The 27,001-nt window shown below is 52.9% G+C and overlaps 1 protein-coding gene and 1 pseudogene across 1 annotated transcript; one reads left to right on the top strand and one right to left on the bottom strand.

The window, feature by feature from the left end:
- Positions 1-1,442: 1,442 nt before the first annotated feature.
- On the bottom strand, positions 1,443-25,429 carry PLA2G4E (phospholipase A2 group IVE). The gene is made up of 19 exons (XM_004578415.3): positions 25,360-25,429; positions 19,985-20,121; positions 18,353-18,484; positions 17,581-17,621; positions 16,348-16,390; positions 15,563-15,626; positions 14,921-15,081; positions 14,733-14,822; positions 14,377-14,414; positions 12,434-12,569; positions 10,778-10,914; positions 9,192-9,414; positions 7,154-7,268; positions 6,473-6,610; positions 5,212-5,319; positions 4,219-4,422; positions 3,220-3,386; positions 2,683-2,866; positions 1,443-2,412 (listed from the first exon to the last, which is right to left on the bottom strand). Exons 1-19 carry the CDS (start codon positions 25,385-25,387, stop codon positions 2,192-2,194), a joined length of 2,367 nt encoding a protein of 788 aa, XP_004578472.2. The 5' UTR covers positions 25,388-25,429; the 3' UTR covers positions 1,443-2,191.
- LOC118759300 (U6 spliceosomal RNA) lies at positions 16,653-16,753 on the top strand (annotated as a pseudogene).
- Positions 25,430-27,001: the final 1,572 nt, after the last annotated feature.

Genomic DNA, 27,001 nt, shown 5'->3' with positions numbered 1-27,001 from the left:
GAAGGAGAGGAGGAGCCCAAGAGTGAAGGAATTGGGAGTGGGGGGTACCTTTCCTATTTGGTCAGGCTGATAGCAGAGAGCAGAGCCCTGGGAGGGTGCCATGGCTCGCTCGTCTGGATTGATGCCACTTGGCCATTTCAGTAACCAGGCTTCCTACTTCCCTCTTCTGGCATGCACCAGGCTCTTTCCGACTACCCTAATCAGCAATAGAAGTTTCTGGGAAGCAGAGACTGTTGATTGCCTTTTTGGCCCCAAGCATATGCTCCATGGATGCACGTTGCCTCCCCTTCCTCCAAACCTACGTTTCCTGAAAAACAGGCGAGCATGGCCCAGCAGGGACCCAGGTGGGGCTGGGGCACCACTAAGACGTGGCGTAGCTTCCTGGAAACAGAGGCAGCCTCACCATGGAGGGAGAGGAGGGTTGGAGGCAGGGGGACCGCAGGAAGCCCTTGGTGGAGGCGGGGGAGCATGAACAAGGACAAGGCTGCATGGGGAGGCAGCAGCAGTCAGGCGTGTTTTGTGACTTCAGATCATGAAGGCAGATGAGTCAACAGTGGTTACCCATGTGGCCATTTTATTCCGCGCTCCCAGATTACACTGCCTTTATACATTGCACTTTTGCATGACTGAGGGACTCCAGGTTCTGCCGCTGGGCTCCCTCTGGGATAATTGGAGGAGAGCTTGTGTGGCAGGTAGAAAGATGGAAATTAGGCAGGGGAGAAGACAGGCAGCGTTCCAGGTTCGGGCTACCTGATAGGGTCCGGTTTTGCGAGTCAAAAAGCCCAGTTCTTCCGTGGCTCAAGGGAGCTGATTCATTCATTCATGCCTCCCAAACTCAGGGGCCAGGGCATATCCCTAGTCCAGCCTTTCCCATGGGAACATGCGTAGGAGGCACCTGGGTCCATGGGGTGGGAGCAGGGGGAGGAGGACCCCCTGAAAGACACACACACCCTGAGTTGGTGAGTGTGGCGACGGGGAGGTCTGGGAGTCTGCGTTTCCAACTAGCTTCCACCCCTCTTGGCGAGGCCAGGATGCACCCAGGAGGCCGATGTTTCCCAGATTTCAGGGCCTGCGGGCATTTGCCTCCTAACAAGCACAGGGCTGCCTGTTGGTCTTGGTACCTATCCCCTACTCCCACTCCCACGGCTGTACTTTCCAGGCACACTGGACCCCCGCCCCCCAATACCACACACCTTTCTGCCTTCACTTTCTACCAGCCAGGCATCTTCAGAAGGGATCCCCCAGGTTCCCAGTTGGAAGGCTGAGCAGGCTTCCTGCACAGGCTCTGGAAATCTCCCAGGCCAAACTACTTTATCGCAGGTAGATCTTGGTGTTCCCCACAGTTGCTTCCCAGAGTGGGAAGCACTTCCTGGAGTGGGAGGCACTTTTTGTGAGCTGGAGGGCATGTGATAAGTGAGAGGACTCCCATTTAGAAATAAGAAGACCCACCTGGGAGCCGGAGAGATGGCGCAGTGAGAGAACCTGAGAGAACCTTGAGGCCAGCAGCATGAGAATGCCTTGCCTACCTGGCACCTGGCTCCATTTTCAGCCCTCCCCTATGGCAGCCCGGGGCGATGGGCTGTCAGCCTGAGCTGCAGACTTGGCTTTGGAGCTGGTGGCCCACTTGGGATCCCACGAGCTGTTAGCTCTGGGGCTCTGATGCTGCCACCGTCATAGTGGTGCAGAGCCGGATGCCTGGCACTGCATCTTGACCTTCTTGTGTCATTCGTCCTGGTGATACAGATTCACAGAAATACAAATCACACAGCATAAGGACTGAGAGAAGTCCTGAGAGCACAGTGACTCAGAATGGAGAAGACACTTTTCTGGAGAAATTCAGGGCACATCTTCAGTATGCCCGCATTTTCCCTTGGCTGCCATTAGAGGATACAACTGGGATACGGGACCCCAAACTTCATCCCTGTACCTCTGGGTTCTGTCTTAGGTCAAGCCTTTGTACCCCAGCCTGAGGCACATATGGGAGCCTGTGACTACCAGACCCTGCTTCCTGCAAAGACGTATGGAAAGAAATCAAGCGTGGCTCCTTGGTGGTATCCTCACTGTCTCTTTTTTTTCTTTAATTGTTTGAGAAAGTCCAAGCCAGCCTGCCTACATCCCTCACCAGAGAGCAGAGCTGGGGTAGGGGTGGCGGCAGCAGGTGCAGCCAGCAGAGGGAGGAGCTGGCCAGAGCTCAGCTGGCACATGGGCCCTTCAGCTTCTTCTTCTTCTGCACAGCCAGCTGCAGGGCCTGCAGGAGCTTGTCCTTGTTGTTCAGGATGTTGTACTCACAAAGCTTCACCAGCTTGTCGAAGGCCGCCTCTGTGTAGGTCAGCTCCTTGGTGGCATAAGGGGTGTTGGGACCATAGATGTCAACCTGGCCCAGCTCCAACTCCTCAGGGCTCCGCTCCACACCTGGGGGCAGCAGAAGACCTTGCCAGATATATGGTATGGGTGCGTTCCCACTTCTCTCCTGGCAGCCCGCTCATACACACACGCACCATGTGCAAAGCTGAGTGTCTGCTTTTCTATGTGTATTTGCATACACCTCTAAGCAATGCAGCATGCCCTCATTAAGATAGGATTGCTCTAGCAAGGCGGGAAGGCAGGATATGGCCAACACCAAGGACAGCTCAGACAGGGGAAGCCGGTGGATGCCAGGCTCTGGGGGCAGACATAGGTTACCTGGTGCCTTGTACTGTTGGAAGGTGTCGTTGATGAGTGGGAAGAAGACCACAGTGGGGGCCTCAGGTTCATGGGGGTTCTCCAGCAGGTAGCACTCCTTGAGGCTGTCATCGGGCTCCTGGATCTCATAGTTGGGGAAGGGGATGTTCTGTGTGGTGCAGTACTCACATGTCTGTTTCAGAGGCTAGAAAGGCACAGGAAGACATGCGCGAGGATTGTGAAGGCCAGGTCAGTGGGAGGAACATGGACCTCTCAGCTGCAGCTTCCCCACTGCCCTAACCAACAGCTCCTGTCCCCAGCCACCTAGCCACAGCTGGTGATGTTGTGAGAACAAAGCCAGGCTGGAACCAGAGGTGCACAGCCAGACGTGGTCTCCTTCGCTGGGCAACTCGAATTACAGCCCTTTCTGTGCTGCTATGTATGGACACAGGCCCAGGCAGGTGTGGCCAACATTTGAGTGAGAGGACTCCAGCCATGGTGCGGATCTAGGGAGCCCTGTGCCCAGAAAGAGCCCTACGCCGGTGTCACCACGCTTGCCTTGGTCTGGGAGCCAGCGCAGTAGTTGAGGTGGATGATGAGGTCGGCTTTCCTCTCTGGCCTGAGCAGGGGTGGGTAGCTGGAGTTGACGAAGAATGCCGTGTCCAGCAGGCACAAGTGGTTTGCAGACGTTGTCAGCTGGTTTGGGAAGCCATCCAGGACCGTGTCTGAAAGCCCAGGCTTTCGGTTACCCACATACCTGGGACCACCACAGTCTTGGTCCCGGGCAGAGATACCTGGTGTGGACCTGGTGTTTTGCCTGTGGCTGTCTCCACCCCTCAGCCTGGGCCTCCAGCCCAACCCACTCCCCTATTTTAATGGGGCACCATGGAGTCCCCAGCTCTCCCGGGGTGGACTAACAAGGAAGAGTCCAACCTTGGGGTTTTAGCACACCTTGGAGGGGGCTGGTTAGAATCCAGCTGTAGTTTGTGAAATAGCACTATGAATTAGTGCCAAACCTGGGCCTAGAGCCATCAGCCCCTCCTGCCCCAGATGGCAAAGGCTAGGCTTATGTAGCCAATAGGAGGCCATGGCCAAACTAAATATCAAACAAACTGGAAAGTCAGCTTTGGTGACTGGGGTGCATGGCTGCAACAGGCTGAGGTTGCAAGACTACAGTGCAAGGCTGCTCCTTACCACATAGGGTTCTTGAGCTGGGCTACCCATGCCCAACTCAAGGGGCACTCTTAGAGCTCAGGTGCAAAAAGTAAAGGCGTGTGTGTCCCTGACTGTGCAGTGAAGTCAACTCTCCAACGGTTGCCCTGTAGATTCTGTCCGCTGTACATTCAATTAATTAAATGGCCACACTGCTCTCTGCTGGTAGAGCCGCACACTGCTCAAGTCTAGCAGGCTTAAAGCTGAATCCTTGGGTTGGAGAATCTTGGTTGGAGAATCCCTGGGTTGGGGGTCAAGAGGGTCTTGCCAAGGAGTTTTCTCCACAACCATTTTTCCCTCCTGCCTGCAGAGCCAGGCCTGGAGGAACAGCCAGGAATAGGTCACCTTTCCACTTGGAGAATTCGCTGTTTTGGAGGTAGCCAGTGTGCAGCTGCAGCCCAGACAGGAAGTTGTTGAATTCTGACACGAAGGCCCGATAGGTGAGGATGTCTCGGAAAGTATTGGACAGCCATGACCCTGGGATCACTACTGATGTTTCCAGCATGTTGGCATCACATTTGGGGATCTCTGGCAGGAGCGGGTCATCTTCTGCAGGGGATTGAGGGGGCAAGGCACAGGTCACAAGACTTGGGGGCCTGACTGCCCAGCCCGGAGTACTATCTGGTCACATGACCATACAGGTGAGCCACTGAGAGGTGGATTTCACACCTCTCTCTATGGTCACTGGTGCCAGGAGTGCCCAGGTAAGAAGAACAGAATGGGGTGGTTGAGCGGAGAGGGAGACGTGGGTAAGAAGGGTCCCCAAAGCATGGGTACTGGGCACAGAGGTTGTAACCCTTCATGTCATTTTGGAGGACCCAGGTTTGAGTCAGCTGCAGTTTTCTGCTAACTGGTAGGCAGCAGGGGATGGCTCCATGATGGAGAGTCCTGCCACCCACGGGGGAGACCTGCCACGCATGGGGGAGTCCTGCCACCCACAGGGGAGACCCTGGATTGAATTGTGTGTGTCAGCTTTGGCCTGGTTCAGCTATGAGCACTGAGGGAATGGCCTGTGGATGGGAGCCCTCTGGCAGCCTTTCAGTCAAATTCAACAACAGTAAAATGTTCACGGTCCCAGAGAGAACAGAGAGTCTGGAAGAGCATCCCTTGATTGTTTGCTGATCCTCCCTTTTCGGTTCTCCCAGGTGCTGGGAGGCCATGGGACCTTGGCACAGGGGTCCCTACACCTAACACTTTCCCCCTACCCCCGGCTATCTTATATGTCTGTGGGCTCCAGGGATGTCATGGAAAAACATGGTAGGTGTGACAGCCCTTGGTTCATGATCTATCCACCCTCCCCACCCTCTATACCGCAGGGTAAGCCAGTGAGTTACCCACCGATGTCCTGCACTTTCCTCCTCGTCCACCTGTGGAAAAAATCCTCTGAGGTGTGGGACAGATTCCAGGCGTCAAGCAGGTTCAGGGAGAAGATGCTGCTCCACAAACCTGGGGATCCAGGGTCAGCTGTGAGGTTCCCGGTCCACCCAGGTCTCCAGCGCAGCCGCAGCAGCACTCTGAGGCTGACAAGTGCAACTTCAAGTTCAAACTTGTATGCACACTATGCCTCTCAGCAATTCTCACACCCAGAGCGTCAAGGACAGTGCCTGGCATTCAGTAAATGGAATGCCCTCTCACTGTGATGGCTTTAATAGAACATATTCATAACAAGGTATTAAGTCTTTCACATGCATTGAAGCACTGGGATACATCTCAGGGTTGCTTCTACAACCTTGACTGAGGTACAGACTATCTTTGTAACAGTAGCTCTCCAAGCCCTGTGCTCCCAAACAAGGGTGTTCAGAAGAAAGAAGAAGCCACTATGGGCTGGGTGCTTCTGGGTAAGCTTCAAAGCAGATGTCGGACCCTCTGAGATGGGCTGGACTGGGAGAGGTAGAAGAAGTGTAGACACAGATAAACAGAGGGCCCAACTCCCGGATGCTGTGAAGAGGCATCATTGTTCTGAGGTCAGTGGGGACGGGTGTGGTTGGGACTCTGAAGGTGGGCACTGTGAGAGTGGATGTCATGGTCAGACCCTCACTTTCATTGGGTTTGGCCTCTGAAAGATGGGGAAGCTTAGGGTTGGGCCTTTACCTGTATCTCCGGACTCTGTTCTTTATCTCGTAGGGCTCCAAACTCTACCCTTTACCTGTCATCTTCTTTTACCTGGTCTTGGACCCCAAGGGCTGACCCCTAGTGCTCCTCACTGCTCCCCACCCTCCAGCTGTAAACCCAGACACCACTCTGTCTAGAACCAGAGAGGAAGGAAGTGGGTTTTAGGGGAGTTACTGACCTCCTGAGTCCATCCCAGTCTGCCACACCCAGTCTGCTTTTGAGTAGATCCCAGGAAGACCACTGGAGATCTGCGCAGTGGGGGAGTCCCCTCTGATCCCCAGTCAGGTCCTTCTGGTCCCAAGTGGCCAAGTGGCCCTGACGAGACCAGGGTGCTTCTGGAGGTCTAGAGGTAGATTTAAGAACCTCCTCCGGGTCTCCCTGCTTACAGGTTAACTCACAGGCATCTCAGCACAGCAAAGAGCCACCCCATCATTCCTCAAATCCCAGCTTGGGCAGGGGTGCCCAGGGGAGCCCCACCAGGAATCACCTAGCATGTAGCACATCGGGGACTCCGGGATCCTCTGCATCAGCCGTCCCATGAAGAATTTGGAGCCGAAGAGCTCACTGGGGATGTAGGCGCCGTACTTCTGCAGGCCCACCTCATAGGGGGAGAACTCGCACCATTCTGCTCACCAAGAAGCAAGGGGAGGTGACTCTGGCTTGCCGACCACACCCCACACCGCCCTGCAGGCCCTCTGCCCTGGCCCTCCCTCACTGGCTCCTGGGGCTTGGGGAGAAGAGGGTTGTTAGGACAGGGTAGCTGCAGTTCCCCTGCAGGACACCTGGGGACGCCCTTGGCCGGCTTCTGAGGCTGGGAAAGTCTGAACTTTGCAAACTGCATAGTTCAGGAGTTCCTCAAAGCTGCAGAAGTGGGGGGCCAAAATGGCCCTTCACACAGGGCAGGACCTTGGGGTCCCTCCCTCTGGGTGGTTTCTCTTTAGCACCTTTACTGTCCCTGTATGATCAAATGTATACCCAGGGGAGCCACAGACCATGCCACCAGTCCCACTCACGGGGCAGGGCAGACTGGGCAGCAAAGCCTATTGCTTCAGCCCAAGGGTTGGCAGAGGAGGTGGGGTAGGGAGACCTCGAGTGCTGGGACCTTTGCACCTACCTACCCCCACCAAGAAGGGCTCCCTGCCCCTCAGTTCCTAGTCACCAATGTTACCTCTGAAGTCCTGGTTGCTGACGCCATCCTTGACATTGAGAGTGAGATAGATGGGCAGGGGATTCTGGCCCCGGCACAAGGCAGCACGCTGCTCTGACAGTTTGCATTCATTTTTCTGCAAGGAAAACAAAGGGGGTAAGAAGAAGCCATTGACAAGGAAGGGGACAGCCCTGGGCCACCAGCAGCTGTGTCCCAGCTCCTGAGCCACTGCCACTGTGGAGGGCACAGCAGCTACCAGCAAACCTGCACCTGGAGAACGGGCACAGCTTCCTTGGCCATCATGCCGCAGACCCCAAGACAGGGCGGGGACAGGGTGGCAACTGCAAATCAGGGCACAGTTAGTTCAGCCCACACTCATCATCTTGAGTGGGACAACCAGGGACCTCCTGACATCACACCCAGCCCGGCTTTCCTGAGAACCCCCAGGCCTGCTCCTCCAGTGTTCAGACCTCTGGTGGGTGCAAGAAGCCTTGGTGCTTGCCTCCTCATCACACGTGCATGACCACTGGGAAAATGCTGCTAAGGGTATTAACTGCTACTGGCAGAAGTCCCTCTTCCAGAACAGTATAGAACAGGGCTAGAATCTTGCCTGAGTCCAGGAGCCCATGCCCTTGGCCCTAGGCCTGCCCTGTCCATCAGGAGGATGGGTTTAAAGGTGATTAGTTATCGAAGAGCAGGACAGGGTCAATGGTGAGAAGGGATTCCCCACGGGCCAGCACAGGTACTTGGTCACTAGGTTGAAAGAGTAGAGGGAATTATGAGTGACTTCATAAGGGGAACCTTGGATTTTCTGGAAGCGGAACCTCTACCATGGAGCAATCTGTTGCCTGTCCTGGTGTGCACTCAGAACTTTCCAACACCTTTGGGAGGAAAGCACAGGGCCATGGGCCTGGACAGAGGCTGGGAGGAAAAGTCACACAGGGGTCAACCAGCAGTCGAGGCTGGCTCCTTTCTGGGGGCCTGTAATAGCCTAGCAGGTCCTGATGTACAGGCCCATGGTACTCCCTGGAAGCCCTCCCAGCAGCTGCCTCCCAGCCCAGGCTGCTGCTTCTCATCTAAGGCACTTGGTGCTCAGAGAATTGGATTTCAGAGCAGGAAGGGAACACGCCAGGCCCATCCCTGTGTGGTGGCCCTAACAGTGAGCCCTGCAAAGAGCTGCTGTGCTCCGAATGCCGTAGCTGAGTCTGCGCCAAGGCTACACTCCCTGAGAGGGACACTGAAGCAGACCCATGCTGGGGGACACAGGACTATTCCAAGGGACTTCCCAACAACCTCTCTACCCCTTCCAAGGTGAGCCAGTCATCCCAGAAGCTTCCACTTGTCTTTTTCCTATTGCCCCCACTTAGGGACAAGCATGCCCACAGTCAATGCCTCCCTAGCCTTCTCTAGCTACTGCCCGTTTTCTTGCACATGTGCCTTAATGAGGCTTTGGGGGCACATGCTGGCCTACATTGGGTCTCTCCTGATTTGTCCTCAACGTGACAGTCTCAGTCAGCCTTCATAGACTGAGGTGGGGAAGCGAGCCCCCACCTTCCCCCACCAGCGTGCATTTCAGCACCTGTGGTGCTTTTTTTTTTTTAAGATTTATTTTTTTTATTGCAAAGTCAGATATACAGAGGAAGATCTTCTGTCAGATGATTAATTCCCCAAGTGACTGCAATGGCCAGAGCTCAGCTGATCCAAAGCCAGGAGCCAGGAGCTTCATCTGGGTCTCCCACATGGGTGCAGGTCCCAAGGCTTTGGGCCATCCTCGACTGCTTTCCAGGCCACAAGCAGGGAGCTGGATGGGAAACGGGGCTGCCAGGATTAGAACCGGAGCCCATATGGAATTCTGGCGCATACAAGGCAAGGACTTTAGCCACTAGCCTACTGTGCCGTGCCCCGCACCTGTGGTTCTTAAAGCCCAGGATGCACCTATAGATCCAGTCTGACTCCCTCTGCTGTGATAGACATCCAGGATCCTCCTCCCCCTCCCATGATGAAAGAGAGCTGGTTGCCAGCCAGGTGAGTTTGGACCCCGGGTGAAGCCAAGTCTCACCTCATCCCCCAGACAGGATTCCACCAGCAGGCCCCAGAAGTCTGTGAAGGTAACCTTGTAGCCCTCCTGGCTTCGCTGCCGGAGTTCCTCCCGGAACTTGAGAAGCTGGTCCGGGAACAGAGAGGGCATCTTGTCTTTGACCACGTGTCTCCGGGCCTCAAGGACAGCAGGCTCCAGGTTTTTGGAGGACCAATCGGGGTCACGGTACAAGGTTGCCATGGTCCTGGAGAGAGACAGGAATGGCTAACAGGGCTGGTCCAGCCTTGGTCTGATCAATTCTGCCTCCCAGGGAAGGGGGCAAGGTAGGCAGGTCTTTGCAAACACTAAAGCTGCCAGGAGAGGAGCCTGGAGGGAAGGGAGTGGGACACAGGTCTGGCTGGAGTGTGTGTAAACATTGTCGCTCATTTCTTACAGGCCTACTATGTGCCAGCTATAGCATACTGGTTTAGTTATGACCTGGATTTTTCTGAATTCAAAATCAGGCTCTGGGGTGGGCATCCTGACACAGCAGGCTCAGCATCCAATTGGGATGTCTGTATCCTATAGTACCTAGGAGGCAGTAGGTGAAGGTCCAAACACTTGAATTTCTGTCACCCACATGGAAGGTTTGATGGAGTACCTATGGTCCTCCCCCACAATAAACAATATTCCAAATTAAATTTCTAACTGTGGTGTGGAAAGGCAAATATATTTTGTGTCATTTAGTAAAACATTTTCCTTAGTCTAGAAGTTCTTTTGTTTTCTGTTGATGGAAAGAAATGACACATTTTCTGTGCCCCAACCATGCTGTGGGTCTCAGGCAGACGCACTGACTTCCCATAGGGAGGAGTGAGAATGCAGGGCAGGGGCTGCTGCCCCCAAGCCTCCCATGCACATGGAAGGAAGCCTAGCAGGCAGAGGCATAGCAGGGGGCAGGTGGTGGGTCCCAACCCCCAGGAGCCCGAGCAGTTAGCACCTGCATCATTCGAGAAGGCTCGGCCCAGCCCAGAAAGAAGACAGCATCCCCTCCCTAGCAGACTGGGGCTAGTAGTGCCAGGGGTCCACTCACTGTTGAGGGCCATTTTCCAAGCCCCCACCAGAGCCTCAGGGAAACAGTCATGTCAGTGCTGGCCTGCATGCACAGTGCCTGGTATAGAGACAGCCCCTCACACCAGCCCACTAGGCCAGTGCTTATTTTTTTTTAATTATTTATTATTTAACTTCATTAATTACATTGTATTATGTGACACAGTTACATAGATACTTGGGTTCTCCCACCCCTCCCCAAACCCTCCCACCATGGTGGATTCCTCCACCTTGTTGCATAACCACAGCTCAAGTTCAGTTGAGATTCCCCCATTGCAAGCGTATACCAAACATAGAGTCCAGCATCTTATTGCCCAGTCAAGTTCAATGGCTTCTTGCCAGTGCTTATTTTGTCCCCACTTTTCAGATTCAGAAACTGAGTCTCTTGAGGGGTTGGCTGCATGTTTGAAGCCACACAGCTGTGCCTTCATGATGGAGCTTCCCTCTCATGTGAGATGGGGGACAACACACATCAAAGGGACCCAGGCCAGCCCACCCAGTCCCTGCTCTGGCCTCCTTACCAGGTGGCCCCTGACAGGCCAGTGATGTAGGTGGCACAGTTCAGGAGGTTCAGCTTCTGCAGCCCCAGCAGGTGGCCATACATGGAGGTCATGGATCTCGTTCCACCCCCAGTGGCCATGATGGCTATCAGCGGTACCTGGGGAGTACATGGAGGTAGAAATGTCAAGGACAACTCAGGATGGCAAACAGCAGCTCAGAGAGGACAGCAGAGGAGGGCAAGCTGGCGAGAGGGCCAGTTGAGGAGAGGCGCTGCTGAGCAACCTGAAAACTCTCCTTGCACAGAGCAGTCAGGTCTTGAATCCTTCAAGCCCAGTGGTGATGTGGGTGAAGGGCCCTGAGGCCTAAGGCAGTTTGGTAAAGCTCACGGTCACGACCCACAGAATTCTTACCCTCAGGTAACAGATGACCAACCTCGGGCCCAGCTCACCTGTGACCCCTTAGTGGTGCCAATGATGTACCTCCTGTGGACACACTTAAGCTAGGCCCATGCCCAGGCTTGGCATGGGGCATATGCTCAATATACCCTGTGCTGTTCATTTTTCATCTTTTATTTATTTGAAAAATGGAGAGGCAGAAATAGAGGCAGAGAGAGAGATAAGTCTTCCATCTGCTGGTTTGCTTCCAAATGCCTAAAATAGCTGGGCCTGGGTCAGACTGAAGCCAGAAAGCTGGTGCTCAATCCAGGTTCTCCATGTGCGTAGCAGGGTTCCAAGCACTTGAGCCATGACCTGTGAGTCTCTCAGTGAGCATCAGCATGGGGCTGGAGTGAGGAGCCAGGAGCAGGGACACAGCCTCAGCACTCAGAGAGGTGATTCGGGCGTCCCAAGCAGTGTGTTAGCCTCTGCACCCACCCTTGCCCTGTATGGTACACCTCTGATTAACTTTGTGGTAGGGAAGGGATAGTAGCCACCTCTGGGTATGAAAAGTTTAAGGTGCCCTGGGTGAGCTCACCACTGGTGGAGAGAAGGTGCTCTGCTTTCCTGTGAGTGGGCACTGGAAGAGCCTTACATCAGCTAAAGCCCAATCATGAGGCCTCCCCAGGCAGGCACGAGCCTCCTGCCCACTGTGGCCAGGCTGGAAGGTGTGCACTTGGAGGGCTGACCTGCTGCCCAGGACAGTGGAGGGTCTTGGTCCCCATCCGAGGATGGTTGAGGCCCTGTGACAAGGACCCCACTGCTTGCTTCCTTGGAGGAGGTGATGGGCCTGGGAGGTGAAGCTCCTTCTCCCATGCATGCTGCCACTGTGATCTCTGGGGGTGTGTCTGCATATTCCTGTTGGAGTTTAGAGACTCACAGATGGAAGGATCTATGACCTTCTGGGAGGTGTGTCAGGTGCTAGTTTACAGAGTTCAGAGTGCTTCCTGGCTGAGATGAGCAGACCACTTGGCACAGATGCAAAGAGGGCACTCAGCCCAGCCCGTTCGAGCTCATACAAGCAGCAGGAGCCCCTTCCTTGCCAGCCTGCCCTCCCTGCCCTGGGGGTCATCAGTCATATTCTGCATGTGGTCACATCCCTGCACTCAGAGCTTTGGCATAGGAGCAACCATGGAGCATAGCTGGGGAACAGGGCAAGCCTAGGGGAGGGGTAGGCTAGCAAAGCATGGAGGTGGCAGGAGCCGCTCAGTCCAGGATGGCCCTGAGCCCAGTCTCACCCACCTCATCCGCCTGCAGGTCCTCCTCCAGCTGCAGCACCTGCTTCAGTGCCTCGGCCACCACCACCTTTCGCTTCTGCACAAACTCCAGCTCCTCTGGGCACAGGCTGAAGCCAAGCCGTACATCTAGAGTCTCCGGGCTGCGGGAAGATGGGACTGGGCTTAGTAGACCTTTTGCTTCCAGCTTTAAGGAACAGATACAGCTTTAGGATCAGCGGAATCTACTAAGCTGGAGGTCAAGTTCTGCCACGTATCACTTCTGTGACCTTGGACTTCTTTGTTCTCATGTATGACATGGGCTGAAGATACTTAACTTGAACATTGGTTTTCAGCAGTTAAGATGACAAACATCTACTCCTGAGCCTCAGGGGGCATGCTATAAGCTGGGGTTTGGCCAAAGACCACTGTTGTTTCTCATCTCAGGGACTCTTCAAACTCCCTGCCTCCTTGACCAGCAAGTGGCTGTGAGGCCCAGAAAGGTTCCCCCCAGGGGCCCTGCCCTCTCTAGACCATGGCCAGTTGTGGGTGACAGGAACCCTGAAAGTGGCCAGGCATGGCCCTGGAGTGTGGACTCCCCTGAGCTGGACAAATAAGCGCCCATTCCTTTGTGCTCCCATCCCTCACGGAGAATGTCCCGCCCACAGAATAATCACCTCCCTGTGTGTTTGTGCAGCTGATAAAAACCTCACACACCTCACCCCATGGTGCTGGCAGCTGGGGCAGGAGCCACCATGACGTGTTCAGAGCCTGTCCTCTTTTGATCTCATCCCTGTCCTGGAACCTGGGACCCGACCTGCCCTAGTCAGCTTTACCTCTAGCCAATGCGGGGGCCCCCAAGAGCAGCATATGTTCTACGTGTGTGCAATGCCATGGACCCCTGCCTTCCCCAGAAGCTTCTCTGTCTACCCCCATCACTTGTGAGTGGATCTGGACAATTCCTGATCCAAGCCTTGGCTCACTAGCAGCATCCCATCTCAGTGAAGGCAGGGCATGGAGCCCTCCTGGTTCATCTCCTTCATGACTAGCACAAGACGGCAGACATAGCTTAGAGGAAATGCCTCTTTTCTTGGTCTCCTTGGACAAGCATAACAAGACGATGGCAGTAACAGCAGCGTTGCTTGGTCTTGGGCCTGCTTTCTCGCTGGACTGGCAAAGCAGCCCACTAATGCAAGGATTCTCATTACTGCTTCCAATTTAGACATGAAGAAAACTGAGTCTTAGCAAGATTAAATCATTTGTCTGAAACCAAACAGTGAATTGGGCTGTAAGTAGAGATTATGATAAATGACTGATTTTCAATAAGGGTATCCAGATTACTCAGTGGAGAAAGAACAGCCTTTGAACAAATGGTTCTGGAACAAACAGATCTCCTCCCCACCTAATGCACAAAAGTAGTACTAACTCCCTGATTTCATACCAATTCAAAAATTAACTCAAAATCAACCATATACTGCAAGGTGAGATCAAAACTATAAAAGGAAACATCATGGTTTTAGATTAGGTAACAGCTTCTTAGCTATGGCACCAAAAGCACAAGTGACCAAAAAAACAAGACAAAACAAAACAAAAACAAAAAAAGGCTGATTTTGATCAAAACGAGAAACTTTTCCATTTCAATGGATGGCATTAAGAACAAGGAAAGACAGGCCCCAGACTAAGAGAAAACATTTCAAATCAGGTATCTGACAGGAGACTTGTCCTAGAACATACAAGTAAGTCTTAGAATTTCTCAAGGTAAAATTCTAAGAACTTGGGAAGCAGGTGAAGGCTTTGAATAGCTCCATCACCAAAGAGGAAATACACACATAGCCAGCAAGCTACAGTAGGGGTGGGTGGGGTGATCAATGTCTCAGCCATCAAGGACACACAAGGCCAAGCCACAGGGAGACACCACCTCCCACCTGCTGGCACGAACACTCCATAGAGGACAGAAAAAGGGTACTTTACCAGGGTGTGGTCTTCATGTGTAATTCGTAATTCCTACCCTGGGGAGTACAAGATGAAAAACTTGTCAGGGAAGATGAGGCAGGGCTGAGTGACGCTAATCACTGATGTGACCACCCTCCCCGCCACCCTGCCAGCTTGACTCAGCACACACGCACATGCACATCCACTCTTGCTCCATCTCCACGTCCCTTCCCCCATCTTCATCTCCACCTCAGCCTCCCCTTTAGTTCCTACTGTGCAAGACCCCTCTGCACTGAGACCCCGGTGCCCCCAGCCTCTCCCAAGCCTCTCCCCATCTCCCTGCCTCAGGAGCTGCAGGCCAGACGGTCAGGGCCCTCCCAGGCGCAGGTCCTCACCACAGGCATGGTCACCGCCTGGTCATCACAAAGGCAGTCGAGGGGCTGGCACACAGGGCCATTCTTGTGCTCACTGCAGCAGCAGCAAAGCTGGAGGGGATGGAGGGTTCTGTGAGGGGGAGGTCCTACCGGCAGCAGGGCTTAGCCCCTTTCCCCCTACCCCCTGCCCCATGGCAGCTGCTTTGTACCCCACAGCTCCAGTGACTCTTGGGCACCTCCATATGCAATCGTGGCTGGAAGTACTTGGGGTAGTGGAAGCAGGCAGGGTTTGGGTGGCAGAGCTCACGGCAGGGTGGGACACGCAGAGTGTTCTCGAAGGATTCGCTCACAGTCACCAAGAGGTCCTTCACTGGGAGAGAGGACACGAGCATCAGGTCCCTGAAAAGCCTCTTGCTCCCCACCCCCAACCTGGCTTAGCTGACAGCTCTCTGGAGTGGCCTAGCTGGGGTCTGTCAGGAGTCTCTTGGACACTGGGTACAAGACCCACAGAGGCTGGCCCAGGAAAATGTATTGGTATAAGGCTTACAAGCAGTGCTGGATGTGACTAGAAGAAGGAGCACAGCCATCAGAGGGTCCCTCAGGACTTTCAGGGTCCCTCACTGCAGGCTGCTGGAGGTGCCAATAGGGGCAGAACCCATGCTCAGGACAGTGGCCAGGCCTGGGGAGCTCGCAGGTCAAGAGGAAGCCAGCCCTTAATGGAGCAGGCAAAGAAGAGATGGGCTCACAGCTTTGGCTGAGCCCCAACTCCCTGTGAGCTTGGGCCAGGTTGCTGATGGGATGTGGAAGGTTTGCCCTGTCTTGCCAGCATGCAGAGCCAAACCGAGGCTCACTTTTTCCTCTCTTCTTCCGTTTCCTGGACTCTGCTTGGACCTCCAGCCTGGAGACTTGCCGAGACTGCAAAAAAAGCCGAGATGTCAGAGACCTGAGCAAAGGTCCTCCCCCACCTCCAGGCCTCAGAGGGGTCACAGGTGCCAAACTGGGGTTGATGCCGGGGACATGCTGAGAGTGTTCTTTGAACCCCATCACAGCCTGCCACAAGGTGCTGGGAAGCAGGATGCCTAGGAATGGAACTGCTCCACAAGCCCTGGGACCGCAGCCACAGCTTCCCAGGGCTACAGCGTCAGCTGCTGGCTCAGGACCCACCAGATGGAATGATATGCTGAGGGGTCTGGAAGTGAGAGCTGCCAAGAGAGCAGTCACAAGGAGAAATCAGGCTGGCAGAAACCCAAGCTACAAACCCTTGAAGCCCTGCTGTCTGAGGGAGAGGTCTCCTTGAACCCCAAGGCATTGGGTGGTTACATTTAAGTAAAATAGCTTGCCTACAGCTGGATTATGAAAACACTGATATTGGCCTTGTGCTTGCAGACAGATTAGGGACATAGGGGACAGAAGCTGCCCTCAGCAGCCCCCTTTACTGGGGAAGTTCCCATGAGTAGGGATCATTTCTGTGTGTTATGGCATGGTGGTCTGAGCAGTGCCCCTGCCTGTGCCCCACTGGGTTGTTCTTTTTTAGCCTGACTCTGCTGGGCCTGGATGGGACAAGGACACAACCTGGGCCCAGTGCTTGATAATATGAGGTGCCCCATGTAGCTGCAGAACCAGAAAAGACAATTACCACCAGCACGCCATTGGTGACGAGGGTCTCAGGTGGAGAGGGACTGAAAAACAAGATGCAAAGTGATGGTCAGTTACATTGTTCTGGACTGACAGCTCACAACAGTGACACAGAGTACAGCTAGGGTCAGGTATGGAGGGGCAGGGCCTTCTGGGTGCTCATGGCAAGCTAGGCAGGAACCTGGGATATGGGATTCCTCCAGGAGGAAACAGGTACCCTTTTAAACAAAACACCCAGAAAGAAAGATGGCAACAATATGGAAGCACTAAAAGAGTTCCTATTTTCCATCAGAAGGATAACTGCTCATGCTTGCTTCGGCAGCACATATACTAAAATTGGGATGATACAGACAAGATTAGCATGGCCCCTGTGCAAGAAAAAAAAAAAAGAAGACCACTGTTCTTTATGTCCAGCCAGCTGCAAGCGCCTAGAGTTAGAAAGAGGTTGCAAGACAGGGTTGTGACTCGCCAGCTAGAGATCAGCAGCTCCAGGAGCCGACATGACCTAGCCTCCATCCTGGGTCTGATCCAACAGCACATCTCATGGACAGCACCAAGCCAGCCTGAGACAGGTCTGGTCAATGCTCAGAGATCCTTACAGGTTGAGGATATAAACCCTGAAGGTTACATTTAGCTTGGTGAGTCCACAGTTTTCCCTGCCAGAATGAAATATGAATGACTATCATTAGGGGCCAGAGCTATGGTACAGCAGGTAAGGCTGCTACCTGCAAGCAAATAGCAGCGATGGCTGGGGCTGGACCAGGCCAAAGCAAGGAGCCTGGAACTCCATCCAGGTCTCCCACATGGGTGGCAGGGACCCAAACACTTGAACCATCTTCTACTGCTTTCCCAGGCACATTAGCAGGGAGCTGGATCAGAAATCAAGCAGCCCAAATTCAAACCAGTGCCCATATGGCAGAACGACATAGGCACAGGAAGCTTAATTTGTTGTGCCACAGTGCTAGACCTGGTGATAGAAATTCTTCCCAGAGGCCACCCATACTGGGAAGCTGAGACAGGCTTTGTAGTCTGACAACCAATCTTTAAAATAATGTGATGTCAGAGGAATTGGGTGGATCAGGCTGGGGCCCAGGCACCTAAGCTGTGTAGTAGCTCCCAAGTGATTCCCAGGCCCAGGGAGGAGCACCAGGAGGCAGGTGAAGAGGCAGCTGTGTCTCAGGAGTTTCCTAGGAGGCCAGGACCTTGGCCGTCCCTGGGAGCTGGGCCTACTCACCTCTCCTCCAGCAAGAACTCCACCTCCAACTCTTCCATGCCCTTGGTGGGTGAAAGGGAGGAAAAGAAAGGCAGCTGTGAGCCAAGTCTGTGATTCTGTGAGCTGGGGCCTCTGCAGAGCTGCCCTGTCCTCCCCACTCTGCCTGCTGCTGCAGGGTAGAGTAGCTGCTCCTGGCTGCTGCTGCCGCCGCTGCTGCCACTTCCTCCACCTCCCTGAAGCGTCCCCTCTCTAGCCCCAGCCTCCCATTGCTCTCCCTGCCCACACAGGGGTCCAGAGCATGGGGGCTCCCTCCTGTACCACACTTCTGGCCTCACCGGACCTTGGTTTCTCCATGAGGATGGAGGCTAGGTGAGTTCTGGAGTGCCTGTTCCCCATCCATACTCCCAGGCCTGCAGCAGATGCTCTGCAGCTTGCAGTATGATCCATGCCTGACCCTTCTCTGATTGGCAGATTTGCCCTCCTCTCCCCTCAGCAGTCCTAGCAACAGGATAAAGAGGGAAGCAGAGGAAGGGGGCTAGCACTGACTATCCCTCCATCTGGTATAGCCTTATAGCTAGGTGCCTTCTGTACTTTCTCATGTGGGGTAGGTTCCATCACTGCCATTTGATGAGTGAGCAGACACAATGCAAAGCAACCAAGTGAGCTTCATGAATCACTCAGCTAGTGAGAGGCAGCACTGGGACTGGGACCAGTGGTGCCACCTTCCCCCAGCGTGGATGTGTGCTCACTGAACAGGAGACAGGAGATGGGGGTTCTGAGCCCCTGCACTTACCTCTGGGTTGAGCGGGAACTTCACGTGGGTTGTCTTCCTGAAGCAGAGCTTGGTGAGGTCATAGAGAACTGTCAAGAGGTGATCATCTGGTGTCACCGCATCCTCATCACAGACGTTCAACTCCAGCACATTCTAAGGGAGAGTGGGAGGGCTCAAGTCTGGCTGCCATTGTTGCATTGGCTCCTTCCTCGCCAGCAAGGTGCTGCTTCTTAGGGATTGGGTGCCAGCACAGAGGCCCCTCCTTAGGTGGGAGAGACACTGAAGGGGAAATGAACTTTAAAGGGAAGGAAGCAGCCACTCCCTCCTGTCGACCTCTCCTGAGCCTTCCCCTCCCTCTGCTCTGAGTCTCTCACTGCAGAGCCTTGTGAAGACTGCAGGGATTTCCCTTCTTCTGGGAGAGGACAGAAGCAGAGGGAAGAGGTAGAAAAGGTGTCCAGCCATGTACCCCGCGGAACCCAAGACAGCACATGTTGTACTGCAAAGCCAGAATGAATGATACTAATCCCCCAGCACTGCAGGGGAGAGAGGCAGCAAAGATGGTGGGGGTTCTGACAACTGGGCTTGTCTGCCTGTAGATTCCCCAAAACGAGTTAGGTAGCCACCCTGCCATCTGCCTGAACTCTGAGGCCAACAGTTGAAGGAGTTGGGCTGGTCCCTGATGGCTCTTGTCTCAGGGATCCTAGGAGGTGTGGCTGGGGCAGAGTTTGCCTCTTAGGTCCAAATCTAGTGACCATAATGTGGCTCTGGAGGTTCCCAACCAGATGAGATCGTTGACCTTGTCATTAGCAGAAACCCGGGACACCCCAGACGCCACCCAGCAGTATATCATCCTGAAGACAAAGAAGGCCCACACGCTGATTTCACAGTAGCAGATGGCAAGCCTCTTCCTTCACCAAACACACGGACAGGACAGAAAATGTGTTTTTTTTTTTTCTGTAATAATAAATACAAAAAGGACTTCTTGAACTAGACATGGCAACTGTGTTGGAGTGGGCTGGAGCTGTAGAGCCCAAGATACCTCAAGATAGGCCGAGGCCTTGACGACGAGGCCACATTTTTCTTAGGAGCTCTCTGCTAAGGCTGTGACAACTCAGGATATTCTCCCACCAGACATGTGACTGACTTAGGTCACCATGTTTTTGAAGAAGACCCTGCCCCCACCCCTTCCAAAAAGAATTCAACAAATGAAGAAGCAGGAACACACACCCAAGGAAACAGAAACAGCAAATTAATCTGCAAGGGATTCAAAGGAAACAAAACCGTTTGGCTGGAACATAGACTGTTCCTGGGACTAGAGAATGGCTTTTTCCCCTCTGTGCATTCTCCTGCTTGGAACATGCTCTGGGAAGTAGTAGAAACCATGTTTTGGGGGTAAGAGATGCCCAGTTCCATCAACAGTTGGATGGAAGGTCGAGTGAAACCAGAAGGAAGGTAGAAGGATAAATGGACAGAGATAAGCATGAACCAGGCAGAAGGAAGTAGTGAATGAGTGGGAAGATGAGTGGGGAGAAAAACAAGCAGGTAGAAGGAAGAAAACATGGGTCAGGGGAGGACACAAACAGAAAGAAGGACAAGGAGACAAGAGGGGCTAGAAATGCAAGCAGGGCAGACAGAGTCAGCTCTGGGTCTCACCTTTACTTGGCTCTGGATCTGGAAGTTGAAGGCTTCATTCCACTCGGGGTTTGGGCAGTTGGAGATGGTCCTGGTCCTCATCTTCTTGTGAGAGGCAGTGGGAAGCCAGAGGCTCACATAGCAGTCAGTCTGGCTCACTGTTACAGGGAGAGAAGGGTGGACAGCAAGGGTGAGAACCAGCTCAGGCCCAGGGCGAGAGAGTATGGACATAAAAGGGAATCCCAGACAAATCTCTTCCAGAGCAAGACCCCATGAGCTCCAGCTGCTTTTCTGGCTCATGGAGAGCCAGTTCTGTCCCAGAACTTTGAGAAGATCACAGATGGCAGGCTGATCCAGGTCCCACTGATCATTCTCATGGACACAGATGGCCTCTGGCTCTTAACGAAAGTACCCTGGTCTTTGAGCAAACAGCTACCACTCTTGGACAAGCTATGGCCATGCAGTTTTCCCTCAGCCAGGGCAAGACTTAGAAGGCTATCCCCAAAGGGTCCAGTGTGCTTCTGGCCTCAACCCTGGAAAGCCATCATAGGGCCGAGCTCGCCCTCCAAGCTAGGAGACAGGAGGATTGGAAGGGAATGCAGTGTGCCGAGCCAGTCCAGAAGGGCTTAGGTGGAAGCAGGTGTTCAGCAGCATCTTGGAGCAGAAGGAGCGTCTCTGTATGGCTCAACTGTCCCTGGTCAGGCTTCCTGTACCTGTTCTGGTCTCCCAGCAGGAAGTTTATGACTCAAGAAGCCTTCGCATACACGACTCACACATCGTTTTTCATTCTAAATTAGCAATTCCAGTGTGATGCTGCTGGTTGTGTTCTGAGAAGGAACAAAAGCTTTGACCCCCAGAGAGCCCACCCACATTAGAGGAAGGAAGACCCTCTGAGTCTTCCAATTGGAAAAGCAGACAAACTGGGGTGAAAAACAGCATCCTAGACTGACTCGCTCCCTCCACTCAGCCTGGGAGGTGGAAAGGTGAGGGATCATGACTGACTTTCATTCTCCTGGCAATCTATTGGTATAGGTTTCAGGATGCACATGAGATAAACCAAAAATGCTGAGTCATCACTGTTTCCACCATCAGAGAGTCCTCTAAATGGTCAGGTCAGTTTGTGCATGGAAGTTCTAGTCTTGTATGACTGACCCAAACTAGTCCGTAACTACTAATGATTGCTCATCAAAGAGGGAACAGGGCTGCCACCTGTGACTTAGTCTGACACTGTTGCTAACCTGAATGCTTTATCACACTCTGTGCCTCAAGTGTTCCTGGCTTCAGACTTCACCTGTGATGAGTGGTTAATCTCTGAGGATTCACCATTTAGTGACCTGGAATCCACAGCCCTCCTCCTATTGAAAAAAGGTGAGATCATGCTTTCCCTTAGATACCATAATGAGCATATAATCCAGACAAAAGAAAGACCAAGACCTAACAGAACCAAAGGACAATGATGACTTCATCATCCCCACCCATCTCTCCGTGCTCAACCTGCTTCTCCTCACCATCCACTTGGATGTCCAGGCCAGAAACCAAGTATCATCCTTGACCTCCTATACTTAAATAGTTCAACTCTTGCCCTCTCTCAAGCCCATCCTTTTCTCATCTATACCACCACGGCCTTAGTGCAGGCTACCACTGTCTCTAAGACAACTTCCCAAATGGGCAATGTCCTGCTCTATGCCTGAGTTTTCTCCCAAGAGAATGTACAGGTAGTTTTTCAGATATGAGCCTGCCACGTCCCTTCCAAGTTTCAGGCTTTGAATGGCTTCCGTATGCTCTCAGGGATAAGTCTCAACCACCAACATGGCTACCTCAGTCTCTTCTTCCGAACCTCCTGATCTCTTGCCTCATCTGGCACATGAATATGCAGACATACATATTCTCTTTCTATCTCTTTCACACACACACACACACATACACACACCATGCACACCCACATTCTAGACCACAGCCAAACTCCATTACTCCTCGATATTCAAAGCTGCTATGTTGTCTTGCCGTCAGGCCACTGCACATGCTGTCCCCTCTGCATGGGATATCGTTCTCTTCTACTTTCATCCCTTCTTCTAGCTTGTTTCTTCAGGTTTTGGAAGTAGCCCTCTCTGAAAGTCTTCACCATGCCAAGTCTGGGGTCAGCTGCCACCCTGTCCTGGCCAAGCACTTGCTTGTCTGTGCTGTACAGGGAGGTAGACTCAAGTGAGCCCTCCATGCTGTGAGCAACGTAAGTGTTGGGGCACTGTCTTGAAATGTAGTCAGCACTGCCTAGATATTTACTGAATAAATGAGTAAGTGGAAAAAAACTGAACCTCCCACTAAAGAACTCTATCAGATCCCCCAAGAAATTGTGGGCTGAGTCACGGCAGACACAGCTAAGCAAGTCAGCATGTCTAATTGCTCTGCCAATTGAGAAACCAGGGACATGCTTACCCCTCTCGGACCCCTCCTCTGGCTTCCCCTAGATACCAGTTTCTCCCTCTAGGTCTGTAACATTCCTGTCAGGTCAACCTCCTATATAATACGAAGCCACAGGCAGGTACCAACCACTCTAAATCCATTATCTTTACAACTTCTACTTAGTATGCATGATAAAAGTACCTATAAAAAGTACCCTATAAAAGTACCTGTTCCTGTAAAATCACTTTCTGACATCAATCCATGCCTAGAACCCTCCCATCAGACCCATTAAGCAACATCTCAGTATTTTTGTACAAAGGTTTAAAGTTCTGATTAACCTAAAAGTACTCCTGGTGATTTGTGTTTCAGTTCCCATGCTGCGAGCCATTTTCCCTCTGCCCCTCATCCCTACCACACACCCCCTTGTGCTGGAAAATAGAGTGTGGCCAAAGGGGATTGCAACCATGGGGAGTATGAAGTGGGGCAGGTCAGCTAGGGCAGGCACTTTGAGCTGACTGTGATGATGGTGACCATCATATTGGCTGTAAGGAATAGCTAAGCAGTGGTGACCCAGTTGTTAGACCTTCGTGGATTACGGAGCATTTCCTAAACTCAGAGAGGCTCTGTTTCTGTTCCTGCCTCCATGACTGAGGGACTGGTCATCTGAATGACAGGTTTTCTTTCCTGAATTGTGGGTGGCACAGATGACTCAATTATCTCGATAGATGTTCACGACATTGTCTTCCCCCTGGAGACACCTGCCTGGTAACTTTGGGGTGCTGATTTAGGTTTAAATTTCCTTTCCCAATAGGAATGGAAACTCCTGATGAGTGGGAGGCTTGGAGGCCTGTCTCTCCTGGGGTGGGTGAAGCTTTAGTTCCTGGAAATGGGTGTTACCCAGAATCTGTGTTTCCTTTGTCCTCTGGCTCTTTGAAACCTTGGGAATTGAGACACAACTTAGAGCACTGACAAAAGCTGTTCATTTTGAGTTCAAGGTACATGGCAACAATTTCAAGCACCCATAACCCAGCAATAAGAGGGCCCAGTTGTGATAACTACTCGAGTTCAGACATCATGTGACCAGTGTGTCTCACTCAGATGTCACATATACCTTTCACCTTAACTAGCAATGCCAAAGAGAAACATAAATAATAAGGGGGTTCACAAAGAGGATCAGGTACCCTCCTCCAAACAGCAGCTTACATACCAGAAGGCTACATGGGGAAGGTAGAGAGGAAGAGAGGCTGGTAAAGCCAGACCTCAACCTGTCTCTCTGGCTACCTGTCCCCAACCTCTGGATGACAGGTGTGGCAGGGAGGGGACAGAAGAAAGGGCCTGTATGATGGGAAGGTCTGAGCATGCAGGTGTAGGCATGCAGATTGAGTTTGTGGCCAGGGTGGCTCCAGGGGCTGATATAGACACAGTCTGGGAAGTACTGCAGGAAAGTGAGCACTGCTGTGGGTTTACAGGATCTGGGGTGGTCACCGAGGGGAGGGGTGATGTCTGCCTAAGGACAGGTTTGGGGAGTATCTGAGTGATGTACCATGTACTATGTCAGGCAGCAACAAGAAAGACAAAAGAAGTGCTTGCAATGCAGGTGCAGGAGGCATGTCTCAATTCCTTAAGTCACCCTGATGAGCTGCAAAAGCCCCAATAAGTCCAAGGCCAGGTCCTGCTCCTCTGGCAGGTCACTGAGCAGATGCAGGCCCAAGTCCAAGAATGGCTGGAACTGCTCCTGCTGGCACTGGCTCCTCCTACCGAGGCTCCGTCTAAACCCTGAAGATCCCTTTGCTGTCTCCAGGCTGCAGGGCCTTCCTGCCTCCACCCTCCACCACCATCCCTGCCTCTCCCTCCCAGTGCTCCAGCCTTCAGGAAGTGATGCAATCACTCCTCACCTAGAAGGCTCCGATGCATCCTCCCAGCTTGCTGCTTCCGGCTGTCCACCCTCTGGCCCTGCCCCCTACTCCTCCATACCCAAGATCTAACACTGATTCTACTTTAGGTCATTATTAACCCCATGTCTGCAAAACAGATCATCCAGGACTGCCTTCAAGTAGTTCACAGGGTCAGATGGTGTTGGGAGAGGCTCAGGCGTGCTGCCCTGCTCTGAAATGTCCTTGGCCTTCATATCTACATCTTGTCCCTCTGACACCAGACTCTCAATGCAGCCCTTCCAGGCCCCCATGGCTCTTTGTGTCCTTCCTGGTTTTTAAATCCAGGAGTGATGTCATTCATCCAGGTTGATGCCATAAATCCAGGTTGGAATGCCATCTTCTAGTCTACCATCTGTTACGGACAGATGTCTCTACCTGCTGAAATGCATGCTCAGTATCTAGGTCTGTGGCTACTCTGCCCCTCTCAAGACTTCCCTAGACAACCTGTGGTCCTTGAACCAATCCTGTTTTGTGCATACAACCCACAGCTGTGGGGCTCAGGAATGGAGCTTTCTCCTCTTTGGGTGTCAAGTGTCCTCTCTAAAAGGGACAAGGCAAGGCCAGCATGAGGAGGGACTTATGGTTTTGTGACCTTTCAGAATGTCACCCCAAAGACAGAAAGGGGGAGTATCCTGCCCCACTACAATGCCTTTGCTTCTTCCTGAAGCCAGGAGTTTTCTTGGGCCCCCAAGGCCTGAGAATGCTGTAGGAGCTGGGACAGGAGAGTTCAGTCAACAAGAAAACACTACACACACAACTGTCAAATTACACCTAAAAGGTTTCTGAGCATGACAGAAACTAGTATCCCTCAAAATGGATTCCATTTGGGGGAATTCTAAATGGGGAAATTCCTTTTGGGGAGAGGAGAGAGAGAAAAGCAGAGCTCTCAGATGGGCTCAGGCATAATGACAGGTACTGATAACAGTGAGAGGCCTGGGAAACACATGAATCTCAAATTCTGGAATACAGAGCAAACAACACACACACAGCAGAACCACACACACACACATGTGGCTAGGCCCTTTGCCCACCCAGGCCCTATGAGCCAAGGAGGATACTTACCCATATCGGCCTGCCGCACATTTTTCATCCGGATGACCTTCACTGTCAGCAGGTGGCATGGAGATAGCCCTTCCTGTGGGTTGAGAAGACATGGACTCACTTTGCAAGCATCCTCACAGGACCCAGGCCCCCAGGGAGGAGGGGATGGAAGAAAGGCCTCCCCAGACCTGTCAACCTGACTATATTCACTGCCTGTGCTTGGCATTGTTTGAACTTCTGTCTTCTCTCAAGTCTAGAAGGTTGTGACACTCCTGAGAGCCTGGGGGTCCTGCTTAGATTTTCATCTTTGTACCTCTAATCCCAGTAGCACACCAATTGACAGAAGGTGCTCGGCAAATGCTTGTTAAATGAGTGAATCCATGGGGCTGACTTTGTGGACCAGTGGGTTAAACTTCTACTTGCAAGGCTGGGAAGTTAGCAGAAGATGGCCTGGGTGTTTGAGCCCAACACTGATGTGGGGAAACCCAGGGAGACTTCCAAGCATCTGACTTTGGCCTGGACCAGCCCTAGCCATGGAGGCCACTTGGTGCATGAACCAGTGGATGCAAGATCTCAAATTTTCTGCTTTTTCAAATACATACATAAATCTTAAAAAAACAAAAAAGAAAAACAAAACAAAAAAAAAAACAGAGTGATGCCATGAATGAAAGCTTTAGCCAACCCCAACCACAGAATGACAACTAGTGACAAGGAAGGCTTGGTGCTTCCACTGTCATCCTTTCCTCAAGAAGCAGCTGCTCATTGGCATTGCCACTGAGACAAACACCACCTCCCCACAATGGCAGCATGCTTGGGAGGCAGGCCTGGGGAGGCTTGGCAGGTGACCAACACCGATCAAGCTTCAGCCTGGACTAGCTGGGAGTCCTCCTGGCAGGTGCTCTTTACTCCTGCAGAGTGGCTTAGCTTCAGCCCAGGAACATTTGTTTTTCCCTTGCTCATGAGCCCCTCTACCCAGGGCATTGTCCCCAAAAGCCACCCATTTCCTCCTGACTGTGGACATTGTACCTGTCTCCCCTAGATACATCTTGCAAGAGCTACTTGTGATATCATGGCTGGTCCCTGATGACTTCTCTGTCATGTTGGCAAAAGTGCCAAGGCATCCCCCATCCAATGACTGGTGCCCTGCCTGTCAGAAGCCGCTGTCTGTAGCTAACCTCAGGCAGCCAGAGCCCCGAGGTCTGGCCATGCTACAGAACCACCTGCTCACCTCCTCCCCACATGAACACACCCTGGGCACACTCTCCTGCCAGCTCCTCCTAGGTTTCTTCCACTTCCGGGGAGCCCTGCCATGACAAGTCCCTGGGCCATGGTATCTGAGGCAGTATGAATGGCCCGCCCAGATCCTTCCCCGGTGCTCTGTGAATCACCCATTAGCCACCAGCCCTCTACCACCTTCTCTCTACCCCCTTTCTGTTCACTGCAGATTCTCAGCTTCTCAGACCCCCTAAACCACCTCTCCCACACTCCCCAGCTCTTCCATATCCTGCAGCTGCACAGTGACCTCAGATCGTCTTTCCTACCCACTGGGGACCCATCCCTCTTTCTCCCCATAGTACCTCCCCTGCCCACTGCCCTCGCCCCAGCCATGGGGTCTGTGAGAGCAGCCGTTTCATCCCAGTTCTCTCCACCCCACCTCCATGAA

This window comes from Ochotona princeps, chromosome 6 (assembly GCF_030435755.1).
Source record: "Ochotona princeps isolate mOchPri1 chromosome 6, mOchPri1.hap1, whole genome shotgun sequence".
Lineage (NCBI taxonomy): Eukaryota > Metazoa > Chordata > Mammalia > Lagomorpha > Ochotonidae > Ochotona > Ochotona princeps.
The sequence above is the reverse complement of the archived record's forward strand: the minus strand, read 5'-3'. Positions and strand labels throughout refer to the sequence as shown.

What these genes read in the sequence shown, in the direction of transcription:
- PLA2G4E (XM_004578415.3), bottom strand. Translation starts at nt 25,387, where the DNA reads ATGAAAAATGTGCGGCAGGCCGATATGG. An exon ending in AGTTCCCGCTCAACCCAGAG is followed by an intron (nt 17,622 to 18,352) that starts GTAAGTGCAGGG and finishes TCACCCACCAAG; the next exon opens with GGCATGGAAGAGTTGGAGGT. An exon ending in GAGGAAAGTGCAGGACATCG is followed by an intron (nt 4,423 to 5,211) that starts GTGGGTAACTCA and finishes AATCCCCTGCAG; the next exon opens with AAGATGACCCGCTCCTGCCA.